Consider the following 12,816-nt stretch of genomic DNA (forward strand, 5'->3'; position numbering starts at 1 on the left):
ACTGCAGTCCAAAGACAACAGGGCAGCAGCACCAGGCCAGCCACTCCTGCTTCAGGAGAGTCCTCAGAGGAAGAGTGACCAGGGTCATATTCATTAGTGCACACTGTAGCAAAACTATTTGCAGCCAAAAACAACTGTTTCTTATCTGATAAGTCCAGGTAGTCCCTCCATTCCAGGAAATGTTTTACTGTAGTACCATAAGGGCACATTTGAATGATGGTACTTAATCTTGTGGGGGAGGGGTACTGTAAATGAACCTCCAGTCAGTGAAGCTTGAGGTAAAACGCCAGTGTAAACAACTATAGGAAAATGTCCGAATAAAGTACCTTGAGAAATAAGCCTCATAACTTATCCCATGACCCCCTAAACTTCTGTCTACCATCTCCAGCCCCACAGCAGTATGTTGTTTTCTTTCAGTCAGAGTTAGACCCACCCATAATATTTTAAATAGATATGCCTCTGCTTGTTTAGTCTCCATCAAATGTTTGGCACCAGTACTAAAACAGACAGCACAGGCTGTAGTGTGGTACGGGACGTTTGTTTTTAGCTTGAGGTTGGCCATTTGGAAGCGCTGCATCGTCGGTTGAGGTAGAAAGACATTTCCAAAAGTATCATTGTATGAAAGTTTATTCCATAGCTTACACGTATTTAAAAATATGTAAACAAGGATGTACAAAACAAGAACAAAACTAGACACTTGCCCTCCCAAGATGGGGTTGTGCCATTTGTAGTTTGAGATGCATAACATTAGTCACTTCAAATAAAAATGTATTTTTTAAAAACTATCCATTGATATCATTGACATCTTGTCAAGTCAAATAACTGAGGCACCTTTCACTGTAAACCATGGAGATATGAGGTGCCCAATGAATACAACCCTGACGTGGTGGTCAGAAGTATATTGTATGGAATGAGCGGATGTGGCATGAGAATGTGTGTGTGTAGACAGGTATTTGAGCTTGGGGCCAGGACGCCAACACACTAATGCTATGAAACATGCAGAGTCATGAGGTTAGGTTAAGCCAGACTGAGGGGAGAGAGTGGGCAGAGCCAAGGAGGATACGAGAACTTTAATGTCCCCATAGGAATGCAGGTGCACTGTCGAAGTTCCGTACACTGCAAACCAACATTCCTGCCCCACACATGCCGCCCCCAAAAAAAATAAAATAAAATAAATTTAAAAAAATCACCCACCCAGGGTTATACTTCACCCACACAGGAATAATGAGGAACAAGCAGGATCATGGGTGAGTGATTTTTCCACATAATTGCAAATATATACATACATCAATGGAGGCTGTTGAGGGGAGGACGGATCATAATAATGGCTGGAACGGAACAAATGTAATGGCAAAAGCATGGAAACCACATGTTTGATGTATTGGATACTATTCCACGCCAGCTATTACGAGTCTGTCCTCCCCAATTAAGGTGCCACCAACCTCCTGTGTGACACAGTATGAAGAAAAAAACAAACTCACAGTTCTAGCAAACACTAACACCTTATAGGAACAAATTAAGCTTATGGAACTTAATTAAGGATTACATTTTACTTGAATAGTAATATGTTATGACAAAAAATAAATAATGTGAACAGTCAGTGTGCATTGACTAGGCTAGTGGTTCCCAACAAGAGTACTAGGACACCTGGGGGTATGTGGTCTAGCCACAGGGGGTACTTGATAAGACTCATGAGACCATAGACCTACTGGCAAAATGCACATGAGGGGGTACTTCAGGGGTACTCCAGGCAGAGAAATTCAGTTGGTGGTACAGTGACCGAAAAAGGTTGGGAACAACTGGACTAAATTACACGTGGTGAAGTCTGAACCGAATGAATTGATACTAAAATGTATTAAAACCCTGCCTATGAACACACATTACTGTGTAATTATGACAACATAGCCCAGTTCTTCTATGGTCTGCTTAAATTAAAATGAACCCTTTATGCCCCATGAACACTCTCACACACCTCCGTTTTTAACCCCTCTCCCAAGACGAACACTGAGCTCACATTCGGCTCAAACTTAAGCTCCTCCTCCCTTCTAAAAAAACAATCTAGTGTTTCAGGAAGAGAAGAGGTGCATGAACCGTGTGTTACAAACAAGACTTCTCATTAAAATAAATACAAACAAATGTTAAATGTTTTTTTTTTTTAAACAGACATCGCCATGACTGTGACCAGTTTCAAACAGTCCAGGCTGTGTTCAGCATTGTATGGAGAGGAAATTGAGGTTTGGTGAACTCTGTAGTCATGTCCTTGTCTAGCTAAAAAAGGCACACAGGACCTTGAGCTCCTTTCTTCTAAGCATAACTGACAGTTCAGAGTATCAAGGCCACTCAGTGGAAAACAAGTAACTTGGAGTAGCATTGGAAATTAGCAGTTCAGCCTTGAAGCGTTCCAACAGTGAAAGCGAGTCACAAGGCCACTGAGGTGAATACTGGTTTCTACCAACAGCGTACAGTACAACGCTATCAACTAAGCACCTTGTTCTCTAGTAATCCAGAGACAAAAGCCAAGGTAGCTAGTCATTAACTTCCACAGTTTGTAGGCTACCATTCATGCCGGTCATGAACGGTACTGTAGACTCAACATGTAAGCAAGGCAATGTCTCATTTGAAAGAAAGTCCAGCAGTGATCTCCCTCACACTCCTTTTTTTTTCAATCCTGTTGTGTCCAGTAGTGGCGGGTTCATTCAATCCCTCCCTCCGTGCTGTAGCTAGCCACTGGGGATGTCGTCAGTTCCGTGTCCCATTCTGGGGATCGGGGACTCAGTGCCAGATGTCAGAGGCAGAGCCCTTCCTGGTCATGGCTCTCAGTGGACTACGAGACAGGGAGCTCCTCTTCTTCCAACGGACTGCAAACAAACAGAAGAGAGAGAGAGAGAGGGGTTGGACAGGCGGGCTGAGCTTGGTTTTATCGCAAACAACTCAAGAGCAGACAGGTGCAATGTGGAAATACAGGTACAGACACATTCATGTGTGAACGAAAGACTATCAATTCATCCCTTTGACAGTTTCCCCTATTGCTAGGCAACCCCCCTTAACAATTTGGTTTCTATTAATATTTCAGCATGTCAGGCCTGTGTTCTCACCTCTTCCACAGCTGTCTGGTTGTATGGAGTTTTTGGGGTTAGTAGTGGTGCTGGGCATATCCTCTCCCTCCTTCACCCCGTCCTTTTCTGGGGTCAGCGTGTCGGTACTTCCCCCTAACCCAACGTCCCCGTCCCCCTGCCAGTCATTCAGTGCCCTCTGGAAGGAGTGTGCCAGGCAGGCAGTCATGTCCCGTGCCCGCTCTGCCCGGCTACACCAAAACACCCGGCAGTGCAGCTGTTGCCCGTGATGCTTACAGATGTACAGAAACACGTTGGGTCTGGTGGCGTCGGCCGCGCAGTAGGCGATGTCCTGGAGGTACGTCTTAGTGAGCTGGCGTCCAGTGCTGAGCTCTTTGACTTCGACGTAGCGTGGACGAACCACCAACGCATGGTCTTTGCTCAGTTTCTTTCCGTTGGAGGCCCCGTCGAGCAGCCGGGCTATGGCGTCCTGGGCCTGCTGTAGATCCAGGGAGAAGATTTTCTCAGTGCCCAGGTAGTGGACCTTGAAGAGCGGGTCGCCGTGGGAGAGGGACTCGGTGCGGTCACGGCGGAAGCGGCGGCGTAAAACGGACGGGGAGTTCTTGAGGGTCTCCATCAGGTGGAAGGTGTTGAGAGACATGGTAGATTTAAGGTTTCTTTTTTTGTGGGAGGGGTTAGTTTTGGGGGTAGACTGGGCACAGGTGTCGTGGTCCTCAGTCCTTTTCCCCAGGCTTGTTTCCCAGCTTCTCTTTGAATCGGGTCCAGTTGGACTCACCGTCTTGATCTGCAAGACAGAAAAATAACATGTGGGTTTAGTTAAATACATTGCCACATAAAATCAGCAGACATGAATTGTCAATGTTAATACCACAAGATGCGTTATAATGTGGAATATGGACACAGCTCATATCTCTCAGATATTTTACTTAAAACATTTTTGATTGAGGCAAACTATCCCTTTCAACACATTATGCAGAGTGGAGACCAGCACTTGGACATGTGTTATAGTTAAACAGGACAGTTAGGACATAATGTACTGGGAGAGGGGGGCAGGATCAGGTGCAGCAATGACGCAGTCGGAGGCAATATTCATTTACCGCCAGTCTCTAGATTCAGTACAGAGCCATCAAATATTTAACAGTTACTGTGCCTTGAAGGGGAATAAACCCTTCCCACTCACTCTTATACCCATATTAACAGGCACTTAAAACAGCTAAACAATTCAGTCCCGTGAGGTGTCAATGTCCATCTTAACACCTGTCATTACCTAGTTATCATAGGCTTTACCCTTGCCTCTAGTGTATGATCTTAGTAAACGACATGACAACCATAAGGTGAACAAAGTATTTGACACTGTAGTCTTTCATTTAAACCAATATGTTTTTACATTACAACTCTAAAAAGTGACTTGAAATGTATTGCAAGTTCATGTGTGGTAAGAAGTGAAGTGGACTGAACATGTTATTGAATCGAATTGTCTGAGACTTAGAGTGCTGAAACTACATGGGCAAATGACTGCTTAACCCCCGTTAGACAACAGCTCCAGCTGGACATAACTGTATTTGAAGAAAGTCCCAAAAACACCTCTCCTCTATGTCTCAAGTCATTATGTTGACCCTTTCTCTTTTCTCAGCTACTCTCTCAACATCCTACTGCCCCCCTCAGATGTTGCTTTGGCCCGAGAACCGCCAACTGTTCCGAGACGATAGGCCATTGTTAGGCGAGCCCACTTCTCAGGAAACAGCTTTGCATTCTACACCCCCACGACAAAATATTTCTCCTCCTAAAAACAATGGCATGTTTTCGTGTGTGCGTCACATAAAGCAGAGATTTCAACTGACCTAGGGACAGAAATACACACATTTAGTGTTATAACAGAGAGCCCGAGCCCCCCCCCCCCTAAAGGTGAAGTAATTTTCCACAGTAAATATGTCCAGTTCTCTTGGCATGTTTACAAGCAGGTAGCTTAACGATAGTGGAACACATGCAGCAACTCCCATCATAACGCATTGTTCAAAACGTGGTCAGAGTGCATTTTAATAGGATCAAAGATGTCCGTGAGTAAATAGAGTAATGTGTAAACTCCCTGATTATGTTATCTGAAGTAGGGTACGAATGTACTGTCCTGGTGGCAGACAGTCAGGTCTGTGTCTGTGTGCCAGTGCAGACGGGAATTTGGAGAGGGGTGGGAATTGAGGACATAAGGTTCTTTCAGTGGAGCGTTTTGTTTTTAAAGAAGGCACCTAGGATGAGTTATAGAAAAGTCAGCTGGGCAATTGCAAGATAAGAGTGATGCTGAGACTCAGATTTTTTTTAACCTAAAAATGTCGAACAAAAAACAATTGCAAAGTTAATCAAACTAAGCACAAGGACTACGTTTAAAGATTCCCACCGAATCTTACAAAAACACATTTACTTCTAGAACAGAGCAGATGCAAAATACGGTAACAGATAACAATTTCCACAAAGATGGTTTGTGCCGTTAAAAGTAGTCCTTGTGCATAGAGTTTTATGGTTCGTTAAAATGTACAATCATTGATTTTTGTTTGATATACATTTTAAAAAGTGGCAAAGCAGTCTCGTCATCACATTCGACATGCCATGCGTAAAAAGGGTAAGCCCCCGTTTCGTTCCCTTATCTTCCATTTAAGAAATGTTTTGCAACAGAATTGGCTTACCCTTTGACGCATGATAAACGTATGTACTTTGGAAATGCCACTATAATAGATTAACAATGTCGAATTATCAAATAATTGTAATTCATTCTGAAAAATCATAGTAACAGTCACATGAAACTGGTTTGTCGGTAGAGTGAAAAAGGTAGCGCATTTTACCTTGCTGCAGTTTCATGCAAAGGATGTCCTGGCGCTTCTAAGAGTACCCGTCTTCATAACTGACCGGATGCAAATGAACAGGTGTTTATCAATTATTATAGCTATTGGAATAACATTAATAAGACCAACCAAAACCCTCAATTTCTCTCAGCAGCCAGCATCACTGACGATATTACATTATACATTCCAATAGTACCGTTTCGAACATCAAAGTACTTCTGACCCGAAGCTTCGTTCAACATTGCCTGCTCAAGATTGAAGCTAAATTCCAATAATGTTAATTGACTAAAACTCGCAAAGAACGTGGCACAACTTAGGCTACTATGAATGTTCGGAACTAAACACTCATACTCTCTTCTCGTTGGCGTGAGCAATACTCATCCTCTGAATTTGAATGACTGGTGACGCCTCCTCGTACTGCGCTTATGAACCTGAACAGCGTGGGCGCGCCTCCGGGCTACGATGCAAATGAACGAGCATTTGAGTTTGTGGGGTGTGTGCGAGTGAGTGTGTGTGAGTGAGTCAAAGGTGGCCAGGAGGGAGACTTTTGCATTGTGGTGTATTTGTGTGGGAAGGGGGTTGGTTCTTCTATCGTTGTGCACAGCTAAAATCCCCACAATGACAGTAAAACAAGGACAATTCTCCCTTGTGGGGACATTTCTAATGGGTTAGGGGTTATGGAAAATAGGATTTTGAATGGAATTTAATTTTAGGTCATCATGAGGATAGAAGAAGACAAAGTGTATGTCTGTGTATGTGACTTAATGAAAGGTGCCCAGGAGAGAAGGAGAAAATACAAGGCCAGGAAAAAAATAGTGCCTGGAGGCAACATTAAGGGTTAATATATAGGGTATGCATTGACTTGATAAGGAGGATAAGGAAGGATAACACCTTTGTCACTGTGTGTTGTAAACAAACAGAAAGTTAATTTCTGCTAGCATAAGTATAGCCACATTCATGGTAACTTGACATAATTAGGCCATTAGCCATTTGTTGGAAAAGCACCCAACTGCCATACATAAAGATGCCTTAATAGAACATGACTCAAGTAAAAGTGAAAGTCACCCAGTAAAATACTACTTGAGTAAAAGTATTTGATTTTAAATATACTTAAGTATCAAAAGTAAAAATATAAATAACATCACACCCTGATCTGGTTCACCTGTCCTTGTGATTGTCTCCACGCCCTCCAGTTGTTGCTTATTATTCCCTGGTGTGTATATCCCTGTTTCCTGTCTCTCTGTGCCAGTTTGTCTTGTTTGCCAAGTCAACCAGCGGTTTTCCTTGCTTCTATTTTTCCCAGTCTCTGTTTATTTCTAGTCCTCCTGGTTTCAACTCTTGCCTGTCCTGACTCCGAACCTGCCTGCCTGACCACTCTGCCTATTCTGACTACCAGCCTGCCTATCCCGTTGTAATGTTTTTGGTCTCGGATCTGGTTTCTGACCCCTGCCTGGCCTCGAGACTGCCTATCGTCTGGTACTGTTTGGACTCTGACCTGGTTGATGAACTCTTGCCTGTCCCCGACCTGCCTTTGCCTACTCCCTTTGTTATAATAAGTATTGGAGCTCTACCATTCAGTGACACGGACACAGTGCCTTATGAAAGTATTCATACACCTTGACTTACTCTACATTTTATTGTGTTATTATTTCTCACCCATGAATGTTCGGAACTAAACACTCATGCTCTCTTCTCGTTGGCGTGTGCAATACTGATCTGCTGAATTTCAATGACTGGTGATGCAATACACCATAATGACTAAGTGAAAACATGGTAAAATATTTTTGGGCACATTTCTTGAAAATGAAATATAAGTATTCACACCCTTGAGTCGATACTTTGTAGAAGCACCTTTGGCGGTGATTACAGCTTTGAGTCATCTTGGGGATGATTTCCTCCCATTCTTCCTTGCAAATTTTCTCATGCTCTGTTAAGTAAGATGGGGAGTGGTGGTGAACAGCAATCTTCAGGTCCTTTCCACAGATTTTCATTTGGATTCAAATCTGGGCTTTGATTGGGCCACTCAAGGACTTTTACACTTCGGTTCATTTATTTGTTAGGTTATTTGATCGGAGAAACCTTCATAATAAATCAAAAAGTTTGTCTCATTACATTGTCATACATTTTATCTCCAGCCTGTGGGCTACAGAAGTGGCCACATACTCTTTCTACCATACACTATATCTGCTACATGATTTATGTTCGATAAATATTTTTGACGGAATGTTGGTGGAGCGCTGCAGAGTTGCGTCCTCTCCAACAGCACCCTGAAAGGCGTGCTGGGAATGGACAGGAAATATTTTGCGTCCCTGCAACATCCCTGCGTCCCTGTGAGCGGTATCAGTGCTCACCTAAAAAGCCCATATGTCACTGGTTGAGAGAAATTGTAATTGTTTTTGGGCAGAATTATGTGAGGTTTTATGTGTTGTCTTGGCCAGTTTAGCTCAGAAAATGTCACCATAGGCAGCAGCCTAATCCAGCCTAATGAGCAGGCCGGCCCTGGCGTCATCATAATTCTATTTCAGAGCTCTGGGGTAGCAGGGTAGCCTAGAGGTTAGAGCGTTGGGCTAGTAACCGAAAGGTTGCAAGTTCAAATCCATGAGCTGACAAGGTACAAATCTGTCATTCTGCCACTGTTCCTAGGCCATCATTGAAAATAAGAATGTGTTCTTAACTGACTTGCCTAGTTAAATGAAGGTCAAATGAAACTCTATATGCAGTTCCTTGGACCTCATGGTATGGTTTCTGCACTGTCAACTGTGGGACCTTTTATAGACAGGTGTGTTTCTTTCTAAATCATGTCCAAACAATTGAAATGGCCACAGGTTGACTCCAATCAAGGGTGAGCAAAGGAAATTGGATGCGCCTGAACTCAATTTGGAGTGTAACAGTAGGGGGTGTGAATACTGAATACTTATGTAAATGAGATATGGCTGTATTTCATTTTTTCACAAATTAGCAAACATTTCTAAAAACATGTTTTCGGTCATTTATGGGTCATTGTGTGTAGATGGGTGAGAAAAACAATCTATATTATACATTTTTAATTCAAGCTGTAACTTAATCAAATGTGGAATAAGTCAAGGGGTACAAATGCTTTCTGAAGGCACTGTCAGCAACTGCAGTAGCCTAGGTCTGTAGCCATAAGAACGTCTGAAAACCACTACTGCTCATCGGTACATTGTGACACTCAATACTGGTGGTGTATTGCTATAATCTTTAGGTGCGGGAGTGGCAAAAAAGCACATTATGCCATCAATTCTCAATCGAAGTTTGTACCGACAGATGTAGCCTATTGAATATTATTATAGAATATGCATAAAATGCATCCTCCAATTGCATAGTCTGCCTATGCCCACACATATTGTTTCAAGCAACTCTCATTTGTCACTGTCAATCGCGAATGAGAATTGTTTACGTTTTACCAGTGAAATGTCCAAACGGCATCTGCATGCCAATCATTTGATCTCGGTGTCATGGGAATATGGATTCAGATCTTCTTGAATGACTGTTTATTGAGCGAATTAGAGCAGATGGCGCTAACTAACTATTAGCCTTTCTTGTATTTTGTTTCAATCAAAGCATATGTCCTGTCTAGTGATGCGCACAGTTGAGTTTTGGATGCATGAGAAGAGAAATGTAACTACTCAGCTTCCCATGCTAAAATCTCACTAGAAATGAGTAGGTGTTTTTGGTGTAACAGTAATGTTGTGTGCCTACTATGCTATTAGGCAGGTATTCGGTTCTGTTTTGTAAAATACTCATCATTATGTGAAATAGTTTTACCAGCTCTGTGTATTCTCAAATTGCGCCGCTCCCTCGCCCTCGGTTAGCACTACAACCCTGCTCATAGCCTCTTGCTAATGAGGGTCGTTAACCCTAGTTTCTCTGTTCTATTTCTTCATCTGTTTATGTTGGGGGGCATGAAGGAAAACACTAAACGGTTCCATGTGTGTGTGTGTGTTTCAGAGGGGAACAGTGTGCCCCTGTCTAATTTGGGTTTGGCCGTAATTTGGGTTTGGCCCAGCAGGAACTGTTGAGGTTTGGACGTCATACCAACCAAAGTACCTTATAGAACACAGTGGAACTATTATTGGGCACCGATGATACTATGTGCCAACTACCATTGTATGCCTATTTGCCTATCATAGCAAAGTGGAACTATTATTGGGCACTGATGACGCTATGTGCCAACTACCATCGTATGCCTATTTGCCTATTTGGCTCTCATACCCGCCCAACCAAACTAACAGGATTTAAGCTCTATCAGGGAAATAGAGCAGAACTAGCTAGGCTCTGAATTCACAATCCGAAAAATAGGGGTGAAAGTAATGGGTGAAAGATGGATGTTAGTGGTACGAAGCTTTCAGGAAACTCACACCAGAGTATTTGCTGGTTGAGGCTGGTTGCGATGGGTGGCTACATCTATCCTGAGACCCTGTCTGTACTGTAGTCAAATTAAGGCGAGTAATCTCTGTTTTTGTTTCCATCTCTTATCAGCCGCTTCTTCCTGCATCTTTGAAGAAGAACATAACAAGGTGGCGGTACAACAAGAAATCTCAGACTTTTTCTTTTAGCACCACATTGTATCTCATTCTAGTGGAACAGTATGTTAAACAAGACGCTGTGTAGATAAAAACACGAGTCGCTTCGATGCCTACGGCAGCAGCAGTGAACCCAGCAATCCAGTAGGCTGCTATCTCTTGCCCCTATCGATACATTGTTGGACATCAGTGCATGTAGAACATGCCAAGATTGTTGACAGAAGGGAACAAAACTATAGCCTCGTAAATGCCAGACGGACTACTGCTGCGCATGCAGCAACATCCATGCAAGCTCGAAGGATCAGGCAGGTTTGCGAGGCTAATAAATCCACATTCTTGGGACAATCAGAGCATCCTCCACCCTTTTATTCACTCAACTTCCAGTTATCAAGTGGAATTTTGTTCTCAGATGTTGGCTTTTGTGAAAGAACAGGAGAAAAATATTGCAAACAAAATGGAATATACATTTGGCCTGGGCATAATGGCAGTAGTTTAGTTGATGTGGTAATTACATTTCATTTGATTAAGAATGACTTGAGATAAACATTGATTGATGTGTGAATTGACACACCATGTTAAGATAATCAATGATCTCAGTTTAATCATTGTACTTCCCTACCCATCAACAGCCTTTTATGACAAACAAAACACTCCTTTTCAGCAAAGTCATCATGTCAACCAATAGCAGTCTAGGATCAGGTTATGGTTCAGTTAACACAACACCACACCATGTTCCCGACTCATGTATGTTTTCTTACAAATGAGTTACTGAAAAGGGGAAGTTTGATAAGGCTCAGAGATGGAAACAGCAATAGTCACTATGATTTGTAACTCCCAACAAGCCATACAGTGCCTATGTGTTTACTTATCCTAAAGTGTCTGTTGGTAGAACATGTTCTGTGCTAGGTGGGTGGGTGTGTGTCACAGGAGGCTGCTGAGGGGAGGACGACTCATAATAATGGCCGTAACGGAGCAAATGGAATGGCATCAAACACCTGGAGACCATGTGTTTGATGTATTTGTTACCATTCCGCTCCAGTCATTCTCCACAATTAATGCGCCACCAACCTCCTGTGGTGCAAAAAATATCTGTGTCAGTGAGTCAGACACCAAAGCCTATAATCCAAACTATAGGTTGTTGTAATGTTGCATTACTCTGCTCTGCCCTAAACAGAATACACTATGTGTCACGCCCTGATCTGTTTCACCTGTCCTTGTGATTATCTCCACCCCACTCCAGGTGTCGCTGATTTTCCCCAGTGTATTTATCCCTGTGTTTCTTGTCTCTCTGTGCCAGTTCGTCTTGTATGTTTCCAAGTGGCGGTTTTCCTGTTCTCCTGCTTTTTGCATTCTCCCTTTTCTAGTCCTCCTGATTTTGACCCTTGCCTGTTTCTGGACTTTGTACCCGCCTGCCTGACCATTCTGCCTGCCTTGACCACGAGCCTGTCTGCCACTCTGTACCTCCTGGACTCTGATCTGGTTTTGACCTTTTTGCCTGTCCATGACCTCTTGCCTTCTCCTTTTGGATTAATGAACATTGTAAGACTCCAACCATCTGCCTCCTGTGTCTGCATCTGGGTCTCACCTTGTGCCTTGATACTATGTTCATGATGTGTTTGAGATGCTTGGCATTGAATGGCTGGAGGAAAATTATCATGGGCCACATGAGTGTGTGTGTGTGTGTGTGTGTGTGTGTGTGTGTGTGTGTGTGTGTGTGTGATATATATATATATAACTCAGCAAAAGAAGAAACGTCCCTTTTTCAGGACCCTGTCTTTCAAAGATAATTCATAAAAATCCAAATAACTACACAGATCTTCATTGTAAAGGGTTTAAACACCGTTTCCCATGCTTGTTCAATGAACCATAAACAACAGACGGTAGGCAATTGAGGTCACAGTTATGAAAACTTAGGACACTAAAGAGGCATTTCTACTGACTCTGGAAAAACACCAAAAGAAAGATGCCCAGGGTCCCTGCTCATCTGCGTGAACGTGCCCTCGGCATGCTGCAAGGAGGCACGAGGACTATAGTCGTAGTCGGGGCAATAAATTGCAATGTCTGTACTGTGAGACGCCTAACACAGCACCACAGGGAGACAGGATGGACAGCTGATCGTCCTCGCAGTGGCAGACCACGTTTAACAACATCTGCACAGGATCGGTACATCCGAAAATCACACCTGCGGGACAGGTATAGGATGATAACAACTGCCCGAGTTACACCAGGAACACACAATCCCTCCATCAGTGCTTAGACTGATGGAGGCTGGACTGAGGGCTTGTAGGCCTGTTGTAAGGCAGGTCCTCACCAGACATCACAGGCAACAACATTGCCTACGGGCATAAACCCACTGTCGCTGGA

At 43.2% G+C, this 12,816-nt stretch overlaps 1 protein-coding gene across 1 annotated transcript; it reads right to left on the reverse strand.

The window, feature by feature from the left end:
* Positions 1–609: 609 nt before the first annotated feature.
* On the reverse strand, positions 610–6,377 carry si:dkey-19b23.8 (PTB domain-containing engulfment adapter protein 1). The gene is made up of 4 exons (XM_024434643.2): positions 6,105–6,377; positions 5,909–5,967; positions 3,096–3,858; positions 610–2,858 (listed from the first exon to the last, which is right to left on the reverse strand). Exons 3-4 carry the CDS (start codon positions 3,712–3,714, stop codon positions 2,773–2,775), a joined length of 705 nt encoding a protein of 234 aa, XP_024290411.1. The 5' UTR covers positions 3,715–3,858; positions 5,909–5,967; positions 6,105–6,377; the 3' UTR covers positions 610–2,772.
* Positions 6,378–12,816: the final 6,439 nt, after the last annotated feature.

Source organism: Oncorhynchus tshawytscha, linkage group LG10 (genome assembly GCF_018296145.1).
Source record: "Oncorhynchus tshawytscha isolate Ot180627B linkage group LG10, Otsh_v2.0, whole genome shotgun sequence".
Taxonomy (NCBI): domain Eukaryota; kingdom Metazoa; phylum Chordata; class Actinopteri; order Salmoniformes; family Salmonidae; genus Oncorhynchus; species Oncorhynchus tshawytscha.